The sequence below is a fragment of the Callithrix jacchus genome, chromosome 5, assembly GCF_049354715.1.
Source record: "Callithrix jacchus isolate 240 chromosome 5, calJac240_pri, whole genome shotgun sequence".
Classification (NCBI taxonomy): domain Eukaryota; kingdom Metazoa; phylum Chordata; class Mammalia; order Primates; family Cebidae; genus Callithrix; species Callithrix jacchus.
In genome coordinates, this window is record NC_133506.1 from 162809574 (window position 1) to 162834526 (window position 24953).

General features: G+C 41.5%; 1 protein-coding gene across 19 annotated transcripts in view; it reads right to left on the bottom strand.

Annotated features, from left to right (window-relative positions):
* The window catches only part of ENOX1 (ecto-NOX disulfide-thiol exchanger 1), a 626515-nt gene that overhangs the window by 483474 nt on the left and 118088 nt on the right, over positions 1-24953 (bottom strand). For 7 of the 19 annotated variants that reach the window (XM_035302569.3, XM_078375363.1, XM_078375359.1 and 4 more), the window contains exon 2: positions 20405-20470. The exons of 2 other annotated variants lie outside the window; for them this stretch is intronic. In XM_035302569.3, the coding sequence (XP_035158460.1) occupies positions 20405-20435 (31 nt within the window). In that variant the 5' untranslated portion in view covers positions 20436-20470. Of the gene's footprint in view, positions 20471-22663; positions 24903-24953 lie in introns of those variants that run through there. 10 more of the 19 variants (XM_035302563.3, XM_078375355.1, XM_078375365.1 and 7 more) reach the window with 6 other exon arrangements.

Genomic DNA, 24953 nt, shown 5'->3' on the forward strand with positions numbered 1-24953 from the left:
TCCAGGCCCAGATCTGGTAACTGAGGAAGCAGAAGCTTCTGACCATTCTGTGTTCCCTCTACTTCACAAAACCAAGGAGGCCAATAGATGGCCCCAGCACCCACTCTGGCCCTGTTGGAGGCTCCTTTGGTTACTCTGTAATGGGCCTCATATGGGGCAGGGAAGTGCAGTGGTTAGGGAGCACAGTTGAGAGCTAGAGTGCCTGAGATTTTAAATCCTGGCTCATTCACTCATTATTAGCTAGTCACTCCTGCCTCAGTCATTTAGGTAATTTATTTCACCTCTGTGTACCTCAGTTTCATCATCTGTAAAATGGGTATAATAATACTGCTTCTATTACAGGATTATTATAAAGACTGAATAAAATACATAAATTACTCCAAAGAGGCCTATACTTAGTATTATCTGACACCACTATTGCTACCACCACAACTGCTTTGAGTCCCTTTTGGACACGCTGATCTCTTTCTGGTTAGAAGCCCAATTTCTGATTGACAGGCTTGGTTGGGAATTCAGGAGAACTTGCCCAGGGCCTCCATATCCAACCCTACAAAACAGCAATCTAGGCTCACTCTGCCACCAGGAACCAAATTATCAAGAAGAGCGTGACAAGATCTAAAAATATTTCTTGTTGAATGAATAAATGACTTGGGGAGACTCTCTGTTTTGCCATATATATTCTGGAAGAGAAATGAGGCTTTAGGCTTGATTATCCATATACCTCCTTTGTGAGTTAATCCACGTGACAGGCAGAATTATGAGTACCACCAAACTTGGTTTGAAGACGGAAAGAGATCACAACCAAGGAATGTGTGTGACCTGTAGAAACTGGAAAAGCCAAGAATATGGGTCTCCCCCAGAGTCTCCATTAAGGAGTGCAGCCATGCTGACACTTCGATTTGAGCCCAGTAAAAACTGTGTTAGACTTCTGACCTGCAGAACTGCAAGACAATAAATCTGTGTGGTTCAAGCCACTAGGCTTGTGGTAATTTGTTAAGGCAACAATAGAATGTCTGGATTCTTTCACTAGGGAAAGATCATAACCCAGTATTGGGACTATTCTGTAGGGTTAAGCAAGAGGAAAGCATGTATTTACTTACCGTTTGATTCACTGATTCGTCAGTGAGTTCACTGAACACCTACCACAGCCCAGACACTGTTCCTTGGGCTGCAGAAGACAACAGTGAACCAGAGAGCCACGGTCAGCTTCTGCAACCCTGCAGCGCACAACCCAAAGGTGAGAGAGAGATGAAGCAAGCCAATTAATAAATTAGGTAACTGCCAACAGTGGAAAGTGCTGTGAAGAAAATAAAATAAGATCATGAGATAGAGAACACAGAAGGCAGAGCTGGAGAGACAGAAACCTCAGCTTTGGGTGGATGGAAGGCTCTCTAAGAAATGATGTTTGCCGGCCAGGCAAAGGTCCAAGTGAGCTCAGAAGCCACTAACTCATGGCTAACCTCGCTTCTTACAGGTGTGTCTGAGGCAAAATATCCATTTTTGAAAAATTGATATGACTTCTCACTCCACGGAAAAGTGCACTGTGTGAATTGCTACTCTCATTTTCCTGTCTCCACTCTTCACAAGCATGACTTTTAAGGCTTTATTTTTACCGTATTTTATGAACAGTGTAAAGGCGAATTATCCCAGAGCCCCTGGATATCATTTTCAGTGAGAGCACTCAGTGTTCTCCTTATCTGAATATGGATGTGGTTAGACTCCCTGTTCCTGTGATGTATTTCCCTGTGCTGGCTGCAGCCTGTATCAGCAACACTGGCTCTGAAACCAAATGCATCGCTCAGGGTAAGACCCAGATACAGCCCTGGAGCCTGTGCAGACTCCAGCTGGCTCCACTGCACATTTAGTTATGACAAAAATGTCCAAGTGTAAAGGTGGAAAACAAGTGTACAAAATCCTCTCTCCTGTCATATCATGTGGGAATGACAATTTATGATACCCAAATCATATACACACAAAACAGGCCACTCAATTCGTTTACTGTAGCGTCTTGCTCTGATATCTATGGGAAAATAGTACAATTTTTATTAAAGTTGTCACAGCATCAGTAATTATTTCTCACAATTACTCCTTTCATAGCTTGTCTATAAAAGTAGCACTAGAATATCCAAGTAATCCGACTCAACCCAGAGCTCCCGGAGACACATGAACAGCGCAGGGCACACAAACTACCTTCACACTCTGGTTAGTCTGCTCTATAGATGCCTTCCCTGTGAGAAGTGGATAAGCTGAGGTATAAAATAAATCCAATTCTGGAGCTCTTCTAACCATTTCTAATGTTGTATATATTAATCTACTGAGCTTACAAATAGACAGTACTGAGTAAGATGGCTTTTCTGTTGGGGATGAGAGGTGTAGAGTTCACACTTTGATAATTCACAGATTCCAAGAATGGGGCTCAGGTTTTAGAGCCTGAATATCTAGATTTCATTTCCAACATCATCATATAACAACTCTATGACCTTGAAGAAGGGACACTATTTCCCTGACATAGCATCAGTCCTTTTTTTTCTCTATGAATTGAGGTCAAAGGTAACACCCATTCTACCTGCTTCAGAATGGCACAAAATGAGAAAGACTTCATAAACTATAGAACACAAGTCTAAACCGAAAGTCGTCTGGCATCCTGGTGCCACAGATATGCTGCACTTAAGGCAACAGCCTAATTCTCAATCCTCTGAGCTCCATGCATGGAATGAATGGCAGCAAGTCTGAGCTTTTCCTGGGATCCCTTCCTCAGTTACTTCCTCCAGGACTCCCTGAGAGTCAGACTTAGGGCCGGCTGCCCGACAATCCTCCTCTCCTGACAATCCTACTCTCTTGTACTTTTCATCTGCTCCACATGCCTTCATCACTCTGCCATCACAAATCACCATCAACACCTTTGACGACATTCTCAGGGAAGACAACTTCTTCTCCAGCACAGAAAAAGGGGTGAAGAGGGAGGAGAAGAAACCTCAAGCCCTCACCATCAGGGAAGCCATTTCCACTCTTCAAAAACAATCCAGCAGGCCACAGGCTGGATTTTCCTCAAGGGTCATGGTTCAATGACCTCTGCTTTATGGCGCAGTCATCCTTCATGCCATAGTATACTTGCTTTTTGTGTGAGCAGGAGTCTGCTGCAGGTGGGGAAACTGAGGGAAGGCTCATTGGGTCAAGGGAGGCACCTAGAACCACTGCTACTTGTACTTTCACACCCAGTAGCTCGGCTGGGCGCGGTGGCTCACTCCTGTAATCCCAGTACTTTGGGAGGCCAAGCCGGGCGGATCACTTGAGGTCAGGAGTTCGAGACCAGCCTGGGCAACATGATAAAACCCTGTCTCTACTAAAAATACAAAAATTAGCATGGTGGCAGGTGCCTGTAATCCCAGCTATTCTGGAGGCTGAGGCGGGAGAATCGCTTGAACCCGGGAGGCGGAGGTTGCAGAGTCGAGGTCGCACCATTGCACACCAGCCTGGGCAACAAGTGCAAGACTCCACCTCAAAAAGAAAAGAAAACAAAACAAAACCCCCTGTAGCTTGGTCTGGCCCATGTTAGCAGACTTCCTCACTCATGGCTTTTCTTCAGGAACTCCATCACATCCCTCGGTCCAGTCTTTTCTGGGGAATCCTGAGCTATGAGAGAGATCAGTGCATGTCTGGATGCCAAAACTGAGTCCAGCTCCAGTTCTTACACTCAGAGCCCCTGAGCTCTATGTAAATCCAGCATGGGACTTCCGTGTTTCTATGACAGTTAGAAGGCTGCTCCACCCACACCACGTGGGACCTATGGGGTTAGAATTCCCAATGATACAATCAAGCCTGGGAAAAATGCATCTCTGAGCCAGTCAGAATATTTTATACATTTATTAGCTACTATGATTATTACCAAAAAATGAAGAAGAAGAAAAAGAGGAGGGGAAGGGAAGGAGGAGAAAAGGAGCAGGGATGAAAAGGGAATAGAAGGAGAAGAAATTACTGCAGAAAATTTTGCCAGGATGCAATTATGATCACAAAATTAAGTTATCCTCACCTAGTACTTTCTCCTTGTAATAAAAGACTTCACTGGCTCATGCCTGTAATACCAGCACTTTGGGAGGCCAAGACAGGCAGATCACTTGAGGTCAGAAGTTCAAGATCAGCCTGGCCAACATGGCAAAACCCTGTATCTACTAAAAAATATAAAAATTAGTTGGGTGTGGTAGCAGGTATCTGTAATCTCAGCTACTCAAGATGCTGTGGCAGAAGAATCGCTTGAACCTGGATGGTGGAGGTTACAGTGAGCTGAGAGCATGCCACTGTACTCCATCCTGGGCAACAGAGTGAGATTCTGTCTAAATAAAAAAGAAGACTTCACTTTGAATCATTTTGATTGTCATATCTATTCTGTAAGTCAAGGCTTTTATAAGCCTATAGGTGCCTAGCTGCAAAGTAGTAAATAATGCCTATGTGGCCCAAAAGTGAATCAGGAAATGATTCCTCTTCAGGTCGATGACCTAGCCCCATTTGACTAGCTACAGGTCACTTTTTTGGAGGGAAAAAGAGTGAGAGGTGGAAGTCACCTGTTAATCCTGGCAGATCCAGCCACACCCAAGGGCACACATGAAGAGCAGAACCAAGATGGATTCTCATCCCAACTTGAGCCCTTGACCAGGCTGCACAATAACACAGAGGCCCTAATTCAGGTTTAAGTCAACATCCACAGGCCCATTTTGTGCAGCTACTTGTAGTATGCTAACATGCTGGCACAGAAGGTAGTCATAATATTTACTGTGATGGTGCCACCAATAAAACTTGTCAGCTGAGAGCCCTTGCTCTCGACCCCTTGAAGAGGGCTGATTTCGAGTGAGATTAAATAACCTAGGAACATAGAGGATAAAGTGGTCCTTAGGGTCGGTAAGGTGAAGGAGGGTTACTAAGTCATGAAAGACGTGCAGCACAGACAGAAAAAGGTTTTAAACATTAGTCTAAAGAGTGTGCCAGAGCAGACTGCTGAAGTTGAGGACAAATGTTTGCACCCTGCAGAGAATGCTCCACTCTAGAGTTTCACGGTGCAAGATGACCTGACTTTCAGAGTGGGCAGGAAGGCTTGGGAGCCTTGCTTTGGATGTAGGAAAAAGTAAGCAAGCTGAGTAGCCAGGATGCCCGTGATGAGCATTCATTCATCGAAAGGAGAAAAACAGAACCAGGAGGTGGCCTGGTGACGTCCAAGGGAGAGAAAATCCAAAGCTGCCTGGAAGATGCATGGCAGAACCCTGAACAGATTGGAAGCGGGAGGAAAAAAGGTCATGGCAAAGTTAAGGATGGCTGGGCTCCCTACCTGGGGAAAGGATGGATGGCTGTGTTTTAGTTGCCAAGACAACAAGCCTCAATGGCAGGCAGGGAGGCTACAGAGTCCCTCTCTGGGAGTCTCTGGCCGTCAACTGTGCAGCACTGGCCGGTCTTCTTCCACTTGGAAGTACAATATGCCTCTCTGGTGCCGGAGGTGTGTTTATCACTGAAAAGACTCACCCCCAGGTATACAGGATGGCTGGAGGCTGCAATCAAGCTACAGAAACACATATTCCTCAGCATTGTTAATGGAAACAAACATCGGCAACACCTAACTGAAACTCATCTGCAGGAAAGATGAATAAAAACACTCTAACCTCTAGCATTACACACGACTTTTTAAATCCAGAGAACATTACAGCAGAGATCTACCTTCCTGAGAGTGAACTATATATATTTTCCTTTGGAAACTAAAGATACTACAAATAAATTTGAAAACATATTATTTCTTCAAAGTATTAATTTTTAAAGCAGCCAAAATTGCTAACAACTAGGGAAAGTACCGATTTATAATTTATGTTCTTGGCATATAGTATATATTGTGAATTTGCATGCATATTAAATGCAAATAACCAGAAGAGCATAACATTAAGGCTTCAAATTTATATGTGCAAAAGACAGTAAATTTTAACATTAAAATTCTTCCCAGAAAATATTAACTCCCCACATCCCATGTGACTGTCACAGTCAGCTGAGCAGCCTCACTACAGAACGTGAGTAGTCAATAACCTTGCTCAATGAAAATTTGCACATCCCACGCCTACTCTGCTTACCAGGCAAAGCAGACAAGACCATTTGGCATCATGTAGGACACGGGTAAGGTGCTAACATGGCCCAGCTTTTCAAACAAATTAACTAATAATTTGACAGGAACAAAAAGCACCAGTAAAACTGCCACCGTTGAACCAGGAACAGAATCTTTACTCCCCTATAAAGATTGCAACATTGGGGAAATGAAGCAAAATGTAGCTGACTCTGCTCTTTCCACTACAGTAAAAACAAGAAAGAGACTTGAGATGCCAAAACCATGTGAGTCAACCTAGCTAGGCTCAGGTGTTTAGTCCAGTCCCAGTGTAGGTGTCGCTGTAAAAGTATCTGATAGATGGGATTAGCGGCCATCATCAGGTAACTTTGGCTGCAGGAGATCACCCTTGATCATGCAAACAGGCCTCATCTAATCAGTTCAAGGCCTTAAGAGCAAAACTGAGTTTCCAGGAGAAGGAATTCTCCCTCAAGACTGTAACGTAGAAATCCTGCCTAAGTTTCCAGCCTGCCAACTTGCCCTACAGATTTCATACTCAAGGCTACATATAACATCAACTCTTGCTGAAGTTTTCAGACTGCTGGCCTGCCCTATGGTTTTTGGAATTACAAGCACCCACATTTGCATGAGCCAGTTCCTTAAAATGAATCTCCTAATAAATATATGTTCATGTATCTAATATATAGATAGGTAGATAGATACTGTCTGATGAGCACTGATACAGGATTCAGAGGGATTTTCAGTGTAGAACTGAAAACGTACACACTGTTATAACGCATTGTTCTGGGTGGATAAGTGCTGGTTGATCTGATTGCAATGTAAAAATTAATGTATTCTTTGTTTAAATAATGCTACTGCTTTGCAGTGCAGAACTTACTGGAAGATTTCCTTCTTGATATCCATTTAAAGAATTTTCATAGTCAACCGTAAGACAAATAAGGGTGAATTTCATTTGTGTGTAAGAAAAGGGGCTCATGAAAATCCTTCTGGTAGCTGAGCCCAAAAGGTTTTGGGGTTCACCTTGCTGCATGTATATTGTGAATTCTCTGTCGGTGCTAAGTCTTGAGAGATGGAACTATCCCTTCATTTATGTAGAGCCTGAAAACACAAATCAGACTGTTTATTCCAATGAAGCAAGTATCCACTTAAGTTTAGATTGAACAATTCCATGAGTATAGAGCCACTGCAACCACTTGGTTCTTTTTTGTTCCTTGGCCATTTCATGAAGCATCTCACAGTGTTTGCTTCCACACCTCTGCTCCTCCCTTCCTTCACTCTGTGACACAGAATGCGTATCCACACACTCAGACCCCAGTGCTGTGCTCACTAATGATCCCCAGACCTGTGCTTCCTTCCCTGACCTCGAATTCCTACCACATTCCTTATTTATTGCTGTCTGGATGATCTTCCGGGAGTCGATGGGGCCACGGCTACAGTCATAGCACATCCAAAAGAGAAATGATCTGTTTAGCAAATTTCTGTCTTTTCCTAACTGTTCCATGATTTGTAAGCTGGGAAGAGAACCAACCTGTTCCACAAGGCATTTGGACATTTGCTGGATACTCTTCTGATCATTTTGCTTTTTGTTTTTTTGGACTGGTAAAGATGGGAGTTGTTCTCTAAGGCAGCAATCCAGCCTTGACTTACACTGTCTATACCTTATCTTTATCTTCTCTTCTCTATCAGTCCTGCCATCAAGTCCAATTCCTTCTCCTCACTCTTCTGCAGTCCTTCTTAGCATGCGCCAACTGAGCTCCTCTCTGAGCTGTTTTATAACACAGCAACAATCATCTTCTCAAATGTCATGTTGATCATGTCACTTGCCGCCAAATGTTCGAAATGTTTCTTCTTGAATTATGTCAACCCCAGATCTACAAGTCCACAGCGAACTCCCTTGATTCTCCTCTTCCTGGCTGTGGTCTGCACCTGCCCCACTGCTCCCCACACTCCCTCGCTCTCCACAGCTGACTGCACCCTCTCTGTTCTCCAGATAGCAGGACAAACTCTTTGCTCTTATCACCTCTCCCCTTAATATATTCCTGCTCTGGAAAAGTTCAAGAGCTGGTGCGTTTCCTTGATTCCATCTGCCAAATACTACCCTACCATGGTATTCCACCATTCCTGATTCAGGGAATCCTAAGATTTGGGCTCACATCCAGGACATCCTGGGTCAAAAGGCAGAACTATGTGAGTAATCACTGTCTTGACTTCATCCAAAAAGAACCCCTATTTTTACCTTTTCTCACAATGACGTCTGCAGTAAGAAACCTCTCAAAAGTTTAAATTTCTTCTTGGCAAATTAGACATATAAACTTATCTGAGAAAGTATTATTATACCTGTGTATCAGAATACATTTCCCATTGTGATTTATCCCCACGTTACATATAGGTACAGATTATTTTTAGAAAACTGTTGTTTTAAATATTTGATAGCCATTAAAAGGGTAAAATAATAATCTGCTTCTTATGGAACAATGAGATGCCATTCTAGCACTTTTGCAAGTATTTGCAATTGTAATCAGTAAGGCAGGCGAAAAGAATGCCGGTGTTTTTCAATCATCACTGGCAAAAATGTAAATTTTTTAAAATTAAGACTTTAAAGATCACCTGCATTAATCTTCTGCTAATGCAAGCTGGGACTATTTCCTAGGATTCTGAGTGGCTTAACATCATCAAGACATGTCACAGGCTTCATTCAAATTATTCAATTCCTACCATACATTATGCTGAACCTCTCAGAAGATGAAACAGGAAGAGGCAACGTTAAGTGTTTGGAGAACAAAAGGAAAAATGAAGCACAGAGACCTCAGGCTAAAAGTGTAAACCCTTGAGAGGGTTTTGAGGACATACGATAGGACTAAAAAATGAGGACAAATCAGCAGGTCCATTAGCCGTGCAGCAGATTAAAGCACCACCGCTTCCAACTTCAGCCTTGAATCTGGAGGGCACCAAGCAGACCACACTCTCAGTCCCCTCCGTCAAAGAAGAGTGTTCTCTGCTATGTATTCTCAAGTGCCTTTCTTTTTTTTTTCCAACTAATTTAGTGAAAAATGACTATCAGTCTCCCACCTCTTCTCCTAAATCATTATTACAAACTTCCCTAGGAACATGGTAAAGGGACAACAGGAAAACAAAGTTTGAAAACACAAGCTGTATTTATCATCATTATCTTTTTCCTTGTATTAGAAAATGAAGCTTGCTATTTTCAGGTTCAGACTTCTTCTATCTTAATCCTTGGGGTAATATATGGCATGCGGATAATCCACAAACTAAACAGCCTCTGCATTTACGAAGCAGACCCTAGTCCAGAGTTGTATACATTTTGTCGGCTCAGCTCAGAAAAGCAAAGTTGAAAGCAGCTCTGTGCAGTGTTTTGAGAGGGCAAAAGGTCTGGAAGATCCAGTAAGACTACATAAGAGATTTTAAAAAATTAGTCTGTATTTAAACAAATTTATTCATAATACAGCCTCAACTGGTAAATAGGACTAGGTCCACAGATAACTGCTTTCAATTATTTAAGTAATTCTTTTGGAATTTGTTTTCACATGTGGAAATCAGTGCTACCAACTGGTAGGTGTTGGCACACGATTGTGCAAAGATTGATTCCAGGTATGCAATGATGTATGGATGTCTCTCAGTCTCTGGGAATCAGGTGGGGTTCTCAGGTGGCAGGTGCCTCTGGGCAGATCACACCTGGCCATCAGCTTCCTCAAGGTACGAAGGCATGGTGCTCATGGCTTGCTGAGGAGCACTAGAAACATCCATGGACACCCATGCCAACAGACTGCGGCAGAAGGCACCCCTTCACTTTGTGCAGAAGCAGTCCATGTGATGGCCGGAGGAGGTTTCATTCCAGGTGTAGAAGGCACAGCTGGTTGAAAGCAGAGCTCTTGAAAGGTGAGGGCAGAAAGGCCTGGTAGCCACAGCTACAAGTGACAACCCCCCAAATTCTGTCTTTATACAGACCAGATATTCCTTTCCAGTTGAGCCAAATGTCCTCTTTCACTGGCATCCAAGCTACCTATGGAGTGACTGCTCTAACAATAAACACACACTTTATAAATTCAGGCCTTATTATTATTTTTAATTACTTCATAGGAAAAAATTCAGTTACTTTGAAATCTGTTGGGATTATAAAGGAAGCCAAAACTATTAATTTGTTTTAAATATAACTTTAACTGTTATAGAATATGAAATAGTGGTGAAATGGCTTGTTTATTAAAAAATCACTACTTGTGTAATGTCTCACTGACAATGACTAAAAAGAATTTGAAGAGAGCATCATTAAGCTATTGATCAAGAATTGTGTCCAGCCATTTCAGGCATATAAGAACTATACAAACTTACGTTTATGAAAGCAAGCTCAGGTTTCTCATTGAAAAATCTGAAAATATTTAAAGTTTTATATCTACTTAATATTCTATAAATGATTGTCTCCAGCTTCCTACATTATTTAGTGTCAGTTTCTATGCATGCCATACTAAAGCCAAAAATTTATATGCACTGGTTTAAATAACGTATTTCTCTTACTATTTCATAGTTTTTCAATTTTAGGTATTATTGATTAACCTCCTAATGAGGACAATGAGGGTTAGGTTTTTTGGGGTTTTTTTTGTTTTTTTGTTTGTTTTGAGACAGAGTCTCACTCCATTGCCCAGGCTGGAGTGCAATGGTGCCATCTCGGCTCACTGCAACCTTTGCCTCCCGGGTTCAAGCAATTCTCCTGCCTCAGCCTCCCAAGCAGCTGGGAGTACAGGTGTATGCCACAATGCCCAGCTAATTTTTAGTAGAGATGGGGTTTCTCCATGTTGGTCAGGCTGGTCTCAAACTTCTGACCTCAGGTGATCCGCCTGCCTTGGTCTCCCAAGCTGCGGGGATTACAGGCATGAGCTACTGTGCCCAGCCAAGGGTCAGGTTTCTTATCACACACGCACGTGCCTCATGTTCTCATCCTCTGAGAATAATTTCGGTTGTGTTAAATATCCATATTTACATCATTAGAATCATGGAGTATTCTATGATTGTATCTCCTTTTCTGCCTTACTTTTCACCTTCCTTGGAATTAATCACTGCTCTATTTCACTGGTGTTAGTTTCCTAGGTACTCATCATGATGTTATCCCCGAAGCCTCCCTAAGATCTGTAAATCTCCTCTCAGCACAAACACACTAGATGTTTAATCAATTTTACCATCTTGAAGACCTTTCTCCTGAGTCACTCTACCTACTGCATTTTACATCAGCTGACCACTAGTCCAGTGCACAGCTGTTGAGATATCTTTTACCATCATCTGTGGGGTTCTTTTCACCTCGCTCTTGTGTTGGCTCCATCTCTGGGAAACCAAGTCTTTCTTTTTATTAGTTTACCATGTCATTTATTGGAGCACACTCTAGTGTTGTCAAGTTTGATGATCATCTATTGTTATTCCCTTTTCAACAGGAAACTTCTGCTTTTGAGCACTTTTGTTGAATTATTCCTTCGATGGTTTTCTGTTCTCCGTTTTCTGTATCCTCTTGATCTGGTGTTACTATTTTTAAATGTATGAAACAATCCTCTAGGCTTCTTATTTTTTCTGTTATTTTCTATTCTTTCTCTTTTTACCATACTTTCTGGAAATTTTCCTTAACTTTACCTCCTAACCCTTATAAATTCTGTTGTGTCTCATGCTTAAAATACCATGCCTTATCTGTCTGGAGACACCAGTGATTTCGTTTTTCAGATTTATTCTTCCAGCTGGGCATTGTGGCTCACACCTATAATCCCAGCACTTTGGGAGGCAGAGGTGGGTGGACTGTATGAGGTCAGGAGTTCAAGACTAGCCTGGCCAACATGGTGAAAACTCATCTCTACTAAAAATACAAAAATTAGCTGGATGGTAGTGGCACGTGCCTGTAATCCCAGCTACTAGGGAGGCTGAGGCAGGAGAACTGCTTGAGCCTGGGAGGAGGAGGTTGTGGTGAGCCAAGATTGCGCCATTGCACTCCAGCCTGGATGACAGAGTGAGACCCTGTCTCAAAAAAAAAAAAAAAGATTTCTTCTTTCTACTAAGGTTGTTTCCTCCAAATTGCCTTTTTTGTTTATGTGCTTTAGTTTTTGTCTCTCATGATATCAGACATTTCCTTAAACACCTTATGATCCGTGGCTGTTCGCTGATAAGGGCAGGGCACTAGAAGGTCAACAGAAAGGTTGGGAGTGTGGTTGTTGACATAGGATTTATTTTAGAATTGTTGAGGTGAGGCCTTTCCTTGAGGGAATCCTTGATGTCAGTATCCTTGAATTCTATTTTTAGGTTAGAGTCCTAGGGCAGTTTCCTGTAGGAAAGGTATCCTTAGCTGCCTGCAGGCTAAGAAGCAGGGAATAGAAGGTTTTGTCATTCTTAGGATTTGGTAAAGCAATGTAATCCACAAACTATCAGGTTTCAGGACCATATTATACCACTTTTAACCTTTCCTGGTACTTTTCAATCCAGAAATCTTCTGTTTTGCCATCTTTATAGAAAACATAATCTCGATCCCTCTGTTGGAGTGAAGGAGCAGTTTCCTCCTTGTAAAAGTTAGGAACAAGATCTGAACTTCCAACCAATGCTTCTCAACTGTATCTTCACTCTCGCTTCCAGGGATTCTTGTTCCTGAGTTTTTGCAGAGTTCATCAGTATAATTTGGGTTACCGTTTTCCCTTCTCTTCTGCTAGATTAAAACTTCACTTTCTCAGGTCTGCTGAAGTTACCACTCATCCATCTATATACCAAGTCCCCAAATGCTGTAACTGTTGCTTTCTTTGCTCCCATCGCTGTGTGCCTTTTAAAATAAAAATCTCTTGCCGGGCGCGCTGGCTCACGCCTGTAATCCCAGCACTTTGGGAGCCCGAGGCAGGTGGATCACGAGGTCAAGAGATCGAGACCATCCTGGTCCACAAGGTGAAACCCCGTCTCTACTAAAAATACAAAAAATTAGCTGGGCACGGTGGTGCGTGCCTGTAATCCCAGCTACTCGGGAGGGTGAGGCAGGAGAATTGCCTGAACCCAGGAGGCGGAGGTTGCGGTGAGCCGAGATCGCGCCATTGCACTCCAGCCTGGGTATCAAGAGCAAAACTCCGACTCAAAAAAAAATAAATAAATAAAAATCTCTTAAACATCATTTTAGTGAGGTTTCAAGAAGGGTCAGGAACTAACACATGTATTTATCCTTAATCTGAAACCTATCAGTCTTTATACTTTTACATTGACATCAAAATGGGGATTACTCTTCCCCCACCCCAAAACATTAAAACAAGGGCCAATGCTCAGGAGGAACAGAAAGTAGAGAAAACAGCAATTTTTGGATATAGACGAAACTGAATTTAATAAGTGTATGCTCTAATAAACTAGTACATCATTGCGCTAACAATCTATTGGACATTGTGGAAAATAAGAATATGTCTCTATTTCAAAACAGTCTCTACAAATTCTCAAAAAGATGAAAATTAAAGCAGCCCTTGAATTGATAATTAACCTAAAAGAGAGTATTCAGGAGAAAAATCCCCAGGCAGGGAAGAATGGTAAAAGGCAAACTCGGTAGAGGAAAAAGGACCTTAAACTACATTTTGAAAAATAAAGTGTTATAGACATTTCCTCTGCAGAGTTCGCATAATGTGTATTAGGTATAAAGTGATCAATTGATTGGGGAATAAGATTTATTTTATGCAGACTAGAGCTCCTGGCGTAAGGAAAAAAGCTCTTCTTTTTACAACACAGTTGCTTTAAGTTTCTTTATTCTCCATTTCTCACAATAGTGGGTCATTAAGACATTGAAACAATTATTTTAAATACCAGCTTAATTCACTACAATCTTATAAAAAGAGATATAAAAAATGAATTTTTTGGGATGTTCAAGTTTTAAAGTTATAAAGTTATACTTTTACAGAGATTGAAAATACCATTATTATTTAAATAACTTCAGGTAAAACAACTTTGTTATTGTGCCCCTGCAACTCTCAAGTCCCCAACACTATTTATGCTACTGAAATAATTGTCTTTACAGCACAGCTTTTGATAATGTGCCGTTTTAAGGACTATATTGCCTGGAGCAGAACTGACTTTAATTGGATGGATACAGATATGAGAGGAAGGATTCCATGCAGAACATTGTGCGTGCTGCCAAATGGGAAGACCGGATGAAGAGACGAATCTGTCTTCCCCATGGTGTCTGGGCAGGGGGTGGTGGAAGTTAAGTATGGACGGGAGGCTGGACAAGTCTGAACACAGATGCTTTCAAAGCCATGTAGTGGGAAATAAACTCTAACATACAATGAGGCCACGATTTTGTAGACAACAAAGAGACATCGACGTTTTCTGAATAGAGAGTGGTGTTGGCAAAATGATATTTCAAAAAATGTAATCTGCCAATACTGGATAGGGCAGAAAGTCTGGTCACAGAAAACAGTTAAGACACTAAATAATACAGAGATACAAAGTCACGTGAAGCTGGCCTGGACTCCCTGGCAGTAAAAATGTGAGAGAACTCACTTCAGAGCAAGAATCAATAAAAATGAGCAATCTACATTTATAGTACTATAGACATACGCAGTCGAGTAAAAGAAATGGGACTGAATGAGGACTGATAAAAGGACTTACACTGAAGTAGTTTTTAAACTAAATCCATGATATTGTTTGGTTTTCAATTCAAGAAACATTTACTGAGTATCTCCTATATGCAAGGCATACAGTCTTTTCTCATTATTTGTCTCATTATCTTGGAAGCCAAATGTAAAAAATTCCAGTTGATTGATTTCACAGACTGATTGATGTTCTTTGTAAGAACAACAGATTGGTTTTTTCATAGACAGCAATGCTAATTCGTCCATCATGTCCTTCTCTTTCTGTGCACATAGTCCTATCGACTCTGGGGCCAACTCAATACAAAAGCAGAAGAAAGGCATTAAGAGAACAAGGTCCATTAGGCCCAATATTGCCTCAATTACTTTAATTCCATTATTCCTGTTCATATTACTTCTTTAATCAATAACTCTTTTCAGTTTTTCATGTTTACCCTTTTCAAAATCACAAGTAACAGGATTACAGTCTTTTGAGCTCAGTGCCCACAGAGTTTCATAAATATATTTCTGAATTTGTGATTGTCTCCAGATCTGCAACTGAGCATTCTTAAATTAAATCAAGTTTTCCAGAGGCCATTTTATTTAATAATGCAGAGCATCTTCATGCACTGTAGGTGCTTTTACCTGTTATTCCACTTGTCACTCATTGTTAAAGACAATCACACATGCTGAATGGCTTCTTAAGTATCTTCTCCCCGTGCCTAAACCTTTGGGTAGCGTAACTGACTTTCAAACTGCATCTCTTTTCTGTAAATATTCCTGCCTTTTGTTTAGTGTACTCTTTCTACCTTCATTGACAATTATTTTTCCCTCTAAGAGTTTCATCTGGACATTATGTTAACTCCTATCCCTTCCATATGACAATGAATCAATCCCTCAGTTCCACCTCTGTAGCAGCCTTTCAAATTAAAGGAACTCTGTTTTCCTCTATTGCTTTAACAAATATCCATGCAATGTCTACTACTAATACATGCAAGAAGCTGCACTTCCAGCATAAATAGGATACATGGTAGGTCTATGGCCCTTCTCTTCAACATGTGGATAGTCTGAGAATGTTATAAAAATTACTTGTGACATATGAGAAGCAGGTGGAAATTGCAGAGTCTAATGAAAGTTCTGGAATTCACAAGGGGTAAATCATTCATGAGTAGAGAAAAGTTTTCATAAAGGATATGAATTTCAGTGAGGTCTTCAGGAGGGGAGGATTTTGAAAATGGAATCTAAAAGAGCAAAATAACAAATTCTGGTGAAAAGCAAAGCAGGCAAATCTAGGAGAGTAAATGATTCAATGGAGTGAATTAAAGAGAGAAAACACTCGACTTCCCTTTGGAAGCAGTGAGACCAGGACAAGGGTCATAAAGGAAGAGTCTGGCAGGATATAATCACTCTTTCACACAGCCATTCTCCCTGCAAGGAGCAGGATGAACTGAAGACATACAAAGGGGGACTCAACGATGTGTCAAAGGACCTTCAAGATTTGGTTTCTGCCTTCCTGTAGAGTCTCATCCAGCCCTATATCCCTCTCGCGATTTTATGCTCCAGCAATATCTAAACAACATGGAATACACAAACATACCCGGCCCCGTCATATGTCTCTGCTGATCCACCCTCTGTTTCCTTTACAATGAATGTTCTCTCTCTACCACTCACGTCCTACTAATTTCCATTCAAATAAAATATTCTCTATAAAGTATTTCCTAATTGTCCCAAGCCAATTTAGCTGCTCTGTTTTCTATATAAAAGGTATACTTAGCTTTATTGCTCCATCATAGTCATGCAAAAATCATTGGTGTCTCCCATATAAATTATAATATACTTGATACTATGCCCAGAACAATGTTTGGCACCTGTCAAAAGGGTACCACATGAATGAATGAATGAATGAATGAATGAACGAATGAATGAACCAACGAGCAAACAAGACAGAGCGGTCATATGAACAAGCAAGAAAAAGAGAAATGCTTAGAAAGAATAACTGTAGATTTAAAAAAGTAAAATATGAAAGAATTACAGAAATTTGACAGAGCTTAGTGACAACTAAATGTACATGAAGAGAATTCCAAGCTTCTGAGTTCCCAGCCAAAAGCCACTGCTCTTCTTCATCACTTTATATGATCAGCTCATAAGCACTTAACATAAACCCATGATTTAAATGAAACAAAGAAGGAACCATCAGAGGGAGAGGAAGAAGATCCTACAGAAAGCAGACCTTAAGATTCATATTTTACCTGATTTGTGTACAAAAATTTTCTGAGAGATGTTGATAGAATTTTGAAGTATAATTTGTTTAATTAAAATGCTTTCCATAATATCCTAATTACATTCGAATGTCAGAGATCTAAGAAAAACTTACCATGTTAATTATTAACTAAAAGGACATAAGAATCATTTTTCTCATTTCCCCCTTTTTAAAATCAGAGTCTAAAAAGTTAGCAAATAATTATCAATTCCATGAGAGTCTTATAGCTGAGTTTTCAGAAAAGTAAGATTAGTGAAATTAGAGGACGCAAAATGGAGTAAAGACAAAGCGACAATAATAAACTCGTTTTTCATGTTCAAGGCACCCGAGGTTTTATTTCTGGGTTATTTTCTCTTTAATAATAGAGAAGTATTAGGTACACATAAGATTACCTGATTATTAAAATAAGACTTATTGAGACGTTATAACTTTTGCAGCACACACACAGAGTACTTCACTGGCTATTTTGGGACAGCTGAATTACAAGCACATAATTGCTCACCAGGCCCTACCTGCAGCTGGCAAGGGCTGTCCCACCATCACTTGGTTTGATCATTGTCTAACCAAAACAAATGAACTGTTTCCATTTTAATGAAAGCCTATAGACATGCCACAAGCCACACTTAGGAGAGTTCGCATGAAAAGTTACAGGAGACCTCTAATGAAGGGTAGTAAGCTCTTGTATAAAATGGACAAGGAAAGTAAGCAATGGCGACACAGGGTGAGGTTATACATCCGTACCTGGCATCTGGTGGAACTGTGCCTGCATGCATCACACACGTCATAAATATTTGCTGTTTGATTTACCAATTTTCTTAGGACTAATGTCAGTGTGAAAAATGCTAAAATGAATTTTTATTTTCATTTTCTGCTGCCTGTCATCATCTTATAAATTCACTGTTGTCTAAGCCAGTGCTATCAGTTGGCCATGGGACAGCCTGCAGCCCCACCTGCAGGAACGCAGAAGTTCCTGTGGGGCTAGAAAAGCTTGTAAGTAAATGATTCCGCCCTTTCTGCAGCTCATCCTTCCTGGGCGCCTGGGCCTGACCCGCACAGTCACTATCTAGACACTGGCCTGCCTGCTTACAGCAGCTCCACACAGCACTAATCCAGGGGCTTGAATGAATTCGCAGGGCTCCGAAAGATGCCTGCCTCCCTCGCAGGAGGAGATCTGCCCCTGGACTTTCACTCATCGCAGCATGAGGTTTCCTTTTGCTATTAAAAAGGTAATCCTTTCCTGGAAGTAACAGTAGACGTGGCTAGAAAGCACTACCCCAAGAGGAAATAAAGGGTTTCCCAAACAAGCATCTCTAAAGGACAGATCATTTAAGTGCTACCTTGAGACCAGTGTCCTAATAATTTATCAACACCCAAATCTGAACACTTAAAAGGTGACTTGTAATAATGTTGAGGTAAGGAAGCATAAAGAAGGAAGAAGACGTGATTAGGGCAGATCTATTTCAGGATAGCATTTAGAGATTAAAGCCAGAGAACAGGACGTTAAATTTAATAAGTGCAAAGCGGTGCAGCTGGAAAGAAAGAATAGCCTGGCTAAGTATGATTTAAACTGTATTGAATTAGCTGGAATGCTATCTTGATGTACTGATAGAGGCAGCATGTCAACTGGAGGTTCGGCCTGTGAAGCCAGTGGAGACAGCAGCACCAGCCCACACAAAGGGCTGTGTTTTATACAAACCCCACCGGCTACTACCTTTAAAGGAAAACTCTTATCTCATTTATGATATTGTTTAGCCTGGACTATCCTGAAGGCAAGAGTTCACTGAGGACAAATGCCGGCATAATACCTGCCCACCTTCGGTCACTGCATTTTGCTCTGCCAAATTAAATTTGGCCATGGCCTTTACGGTCCGCGCCATTCACTAATTCAACAAATATGAAGCAGCGGGCCCCATGCTAAATGCTTTAGCGGTATCTAGAGGAATTCAATTCAGGTATACCTTGAACATATTACAGGCTCGGCTTCAGACCACTGCAATAAACCAAGTCATATGCACTTTTTGGTTTGCCGGTGCATATAAAAGTTATTTTTACACTAGACTAAGTCTATTAGGTGTGCAATCGCATGACATCTAAAAAACAATGTACACACCCTCATTTAGAGATCCTTTATTGCTGAAACAGCATTGACAGAGGAACACAGTATGAGCACGTGCTGTTAAAAAATGGTGCCAGTAGAATTGCTGGATGCAGGGCTGCCACAAACCTTCAGTGTATAAAAACACAGTATCTGCAAAGCTCAGTAAAACCAAGTGCAGTGAATGAGGGATGCCAGCACCCACATAGTGTTATCTGCTGACTTGTGTACCCCAAAAAGCTGCGGCAATCTAAATCTCTCATACATACGAATGTGACATTTTTAGAAATCGAATCCTTGCAGATGATTGAGTGAAGATGAGGTCAGTAGGGTGAGCCCTAATCCAATATGACTGGTGTCCTTACCACAGTGAAACCTGACATAGACACAGACACTCTTGTAGGAAAGACAGTGTGAAGACATAGAGACTATACCATCTACAAGTCTAGGAATGCCTGAGGTTGCCAGAAGGTAGGAGAAAGGCCTGGGACAGATTCTCCGTCACAGCTGAGAAGGAACCAACCCTGCCAACACCTGGACTTTGGACTTCCAGAATCCAGAACTGTGAGACAATACATTGCTACTGTGTAAGCCAGCCAGTTTGTGATGCTTTGTTAAGGCAGTCAGATGAAACTAATACAGACTGGGTCACCAAAGAAGCAAGACCAGTAGCAACATTCCCATGGTCGTCGGAACTGCCACTGTGGGTCTATCCACAGAAGCTTTGGCTCAGTTAACAAGCCCAGGTTCAGTCACTGGACAATAGGTCACCATCATCCAAATCAGTTCTATAGAGATCATCAAAGAAAAAGATGGCTCATATCCTAAGGAGAGGCTAACCCAACAGGTACTGTTTAATCCTCTAAGAAGATGGTTAGAAAGAAACAGTAGCAATAAAGGTTAATGGAAAATTAATCTCAGTGACCTGTTTGGGAAAATCAAAGTTGTGAGACATGCATTTATTTCAAAAGAAAATGCAAAGGAAATTTGGAAGGATACCTTTAGATAAGGGGACAGAGATAAGACTTTAATCAGAAGTCCTCAGTATTCATTTATTTATCTAAATGTTAAAAAGACAAAGGCCTCATGATAAGCTGATAAAGTTGAACAGAGGTAGTAATTTTATGTAAACTCTGTAGAAGTTGGAAAGAGATTTCGAGTGACCAGTCCTGTTTCCTCGCTGGATGCTCATGGAGGCCCTGCATAGGTATTTTGTAAATGCTCCCCAAATGTGTGTGAGTTCGCCGAGACCTTCTGCCACAGGCCCTGAAACCCAGATACAACTTAGACACAACTAAGAGTGCCAGAGGTATAATCAAACTAAATCCCTTCCCATTTGGCGACAACTAACCTGCGTGTTGTTTGTGGTGCACATCCCATCCCTTTACCTGAGCACGGTGAGCGCTCGCTCCTCCACATATTATAAATATGATATCATGCTGGCAGCAAAGGACCTGTAAAATAAAGGCCATCTTGTTAGAAAAAAACTTCAAACATCGATTTCAGAGAGGTGACTGAGCCTATCTGTGTAAGCAGATGCAGGGTTTCACCTGCAAAGTTCGAGCTGAACATTGCCCTTTCCATTCTGGCCATTGCGGCTGAATGCCCTTGGAGAAGGTCTCTGCATGGTGCTAACTTGGTAACAATCAATAAATGTGAAGGTCTCATCATAAACAAAGCCTCAGAACTGTCAGTCTTTCAAACAGTATTTCTGCTTTAAAAGGAGTCTTTCTCGCTGAAGTAGATACACTAAGGCCAGTCCCAGGGCCGGGGCTTCCCAAATCTAAGAAAGCCTAAAAAAATAAAGCTGCATGTTAATTAAGGGCAGTACAATCTAAAATGTCATTCAAAAGCAGTTTTGGGGGTTGACTAGTATCAGATGTACTGTCTAGTATCAGAGGTACTGTTCTTAAGTGTGAGAAATTCTTGCAAGTTTCCAAATTGAAATAAGAGTTACACACTTATAAGCTTTCCCTCAGGAAATTTGTTGTTCTGCAAACTATAAAGTGCTTCCAGATATTTTCACAGGATAAAGCCCAGCTTTATTCTCTAGAAAGTGTTTTAAAGCCTTGTCACTCAGAGTGTGGTCCTTGGGCAGCAAAATCAGCCTCACCATGGAGCTTGAAGTGCGGAATCTGAGAACCTACCTGAGACCTAGTGCAACAGAATCTGCATTTTAACAAGATCCTCAGATAATCCCTATGCACATTAAAGTGTGGGAAGCCTGGTTTTAAAGTGCCTTCTCCATCAGGCCTGTGAGTCCTAGAATCGTAACAAATAGGTTGCCCCCAAACTTCAAGACCATCCTCTGGTATCTAAAACTTAATGGAGGCCGGGAGCAGTGGCTCAAGCCTGTAATCCCAGCACTTTGGGAGGCCGAGGCGGGTGGATCACGAGGTCAAGAGATCGAGACCATCCTGGTCAACATGGTGAAACCCCGTCTCTACTAAAAATACAAAAAAATTAGCTGGGCATGGTGGCGCGTGCCTGTAATCCCAGCTACTCGGGAGGCTGAGGCAGGAGAATTGCCTGAACCCAGGAGGCGGAGGTTGCAGTGAGCCGAGATCGCGCCATTGCACTCCAGCCCGGGCAACAAAAGCGAAACTCCGTCTCCAAAAAAAAAAAAAAAAAAAGAAAAAACTTAATGGAATCACAAATCCTTTATTATAGTTGCTTGAATCTGGAAACAAATATTCTACTAAAGTCTCCAGAAACACCTTACAGCTGGCTACATCTCTTTTCTTTCCAGAACATGCAGACTAATTGTAAACAGGTATCTAAAAGCATAGTCAAATTTAGAATAATTTATTTTACACTCTAAAGATCAGCATCTGTAGCATCAAAGATAGACATTACTCGTTTCATAACGAGGCGCTCAGTAATAATGAATACTGTGCAAAGAGCCGAAAGTGGAAGGGTAAAAATTACCACACAACAGCCAGGCGCAGTGGCTCACGCCTGTAATCCCAGTACTTTGGGAAGACAAGGCAGGTGGATCAGGAGGTCAGGAGTTCAAGTCCAGCCTGGCCAAAATGGCGAAACTAAAAACACAAAAATTAGCCGGGCGTGGTGGTGGGCACCTGTAATCCCAGCTACTTGGGAGGCTGAGGCAGAGAATTGCTTGAACCCAGAAGGCAGAGGTTGCAGTAAGCTGAGCTCGCTCCACTTCACTAGAGTCAGGGTGACAGAGGGAGACTCTGTCTCAAAAAAAAAAATTACCAGACAGCATGACAGATGTAACAGGAAAAGGTCAGCACAGGAAGCCAGGGGCAGGGGATGGTACTGGTCCACACTTAGAAAGTACCTGACCTAGATGGGAAATTCTGGGAAGGCTTCCTGAGCTGAGCCTTGAAGCAATGCACCTGTAGGTATAGTGACTGTGGCCTTAGGTTAGGGCAGGTCACTAGACCAGCAAGGAGTCAACTATCTTACTTCAAAAAAATGTCAAAATGTGATTTTATCAAGTTTTTTCAGCTTCTTTAATATTTGAATGCATGAGCTATAAATGTGACAGCCCTTAGGAACATTTCTCTTCCCTTTCAACTCTCCTACAAGACATGGAGGAATGGCAAATGTCAAACACAAGATGCACTACTCAGAAGTTGGCTGCAAACTGTAAGGGGCAGGAATAGCAGAACTGTACCTACCCATTTGCTATTTGATCACACAGAGTGTCGATGAAACTGCCACCACCAATAAGGGGACCGTAAAGAGAATCACATTAAAGTTAATACAAAAGTCAGGAAAATGTCTTCAGCCAGGGACACTGGCTATTTGGCAGATGCCCTGCTGGGAGTAATCGAAGGCTCTCAGTGTGACCAAAGTGTCCACTCCCCTCTCTGAGCCTCTCTTCTTCCTGAATTTAAACAGCTCTTATCCCATTGCCTTCCCTCTCACTTATTCTTGTGATTTCTCTGACTCATTTTCCTTCTCCTTCACTACCTCCAAGTACCCTCCTATCTCTGATTCAACTCACATCTTTACCCTTTTAATCTGTCCATTTTTTCACCCCTTCCTTTTGTGAGAAGAAGGAGCTAAGGGAGAGAAAGAAGGACAATAAAACATCCTTTTTCCTTTTTTTCTTTGCTCTTTTCCCTTTCCTTCACTAACATCCCACATTTTTATTTCCCTTTTCTATGCTCTCTTTTCTTTCCTGGAAGAAAAGAGGAAACCTCCGTTGTCAGTATATAACCATTCCTCCCAAGCACAGAGCTTAGAAATGATAGGAAAGTTGCTTGACTCCTCTACTGTAATTCTTGGGAGTTCTTGGATTCTCCTAACCCACTGCCAGGTCAGTGATTGAGAGAGAAAAGAAAACTTTCAAAAATACAGTAACCTAGTATTTTCTTTGCATTTCCTAAAATGTAGAACAATTCTGAGTTATTTGAATAAAAATGTAAACATATTAGACAAAAGGTTTCTTTCTACCCCTAGTTCTCCCTAAGTGTATTTCCTCTAACCCACCAGGAAACCAATCCTCTTGTTACACTTACTCCTTTCTGTGCATATACCCAAAACCCTCCTGTAATGAGTGAAACGTGCTTCATTACCAGTAAGGGCCAGATAAATGACAAGGCAGGAATTAACAGAGTGCTTCTTTGCAATGACACAGTGTAGCACACAAAGAGCCTCATTTAATGCCCCATCAGGAAGCCTGGTAAGTTACAGCTTCATAAATATATGAAGATTATCGTAAAATAGAAAACATCTGGTACCACTTCCCACATGAAATGCACTTAATGGAGAACTCTACACAGTAGGCTCTGATGTGGCAATCTTGCATATAGTCTTTGAATTGCAGAAAAGCAATTTGGTTTCCTTTAGGTATTTTCAACCTATGAACTATCAACAAAACTTTGTAAATAAATCTGATTTCCCAATCTTTTTATCCCAGCCCCTAGATACTATATATGTCCCTGAAATATAGTACAGATTCCCAAAATATCTGCTGAATGAATGAGTTGACTAGCCAAACAATCACTGGCCAATCAACATAAGCCTTAAGACATAACTGACTTAAGTATTTGAAGGAAAACAGGGCCGGGTGCAATGGCTCATGTCTGTAATCCCAGCACTTTGGGAGGTTGAGGCAGGTGGATCACTTGAGGTCAGGAGTTCGAGACCAACCTGGCCAACATGGTGAAACCCCAACTCCACTAAAAATATAAAAATTAGCTGGCATACCTGTAATCCCAGCTACTTAGGAAACTGAGGCAGGAGAATTGCTTGAGCCCAGGAAGTGGAGGTTGCAGTGAGCCAAGATTTCAACACTGCACTCCAGCCTGGGTGACAGAGTGAGAATCCACCTCAAAAAAAAAACAAAAAAACAAAAAAACAGTATTTAAAGGAAAATATCACACAATAATGCGCTTTGAAAACTTCCCCCAGACTTTTGGCACTGACAGCTGATACAGCCCTGTGTCTCTACCCAAATCTCATCTCAAACTGTAATCCCCGCATGTTGAGGGCGGGAAGTGACTAGATTAACGGGGTGATTCCCCCATGCTGTTCTCATGATAGTTCGTTCTCATGAGATCTGATGGTTTGTAAAGGAGTTTCCCTGCTCTTCTGTGCTCTCTCTCTCACCTGCTGCCGTGTAAGATATGTCTGCTTCCCCTTCCACCATCATTCTAAGTTTCCTAAGGCTTCCCCAGACATGCAGAACGGTCAGTTAAACCTCCTTTGTTTATAAATTACGCAATCTCTGTTAGTATCTTTATAGCTGTGTGAGAACCGACTACTACATCATCTAATCATAAGGTCAACATAGGGTCTTGGATATAACTTACCTCTAAGAACTAAAATGAAAAGAGGGGCTGCTTTGGGCAGAAATGCTGAGCAGTCAGATGTGACAATGTTCTATCAGCAAATGAAATGGAAAACTCTAGAAAGCAAACAAAAGTTATAAAAAACTACTATTTGTTCCCATGATGCTCT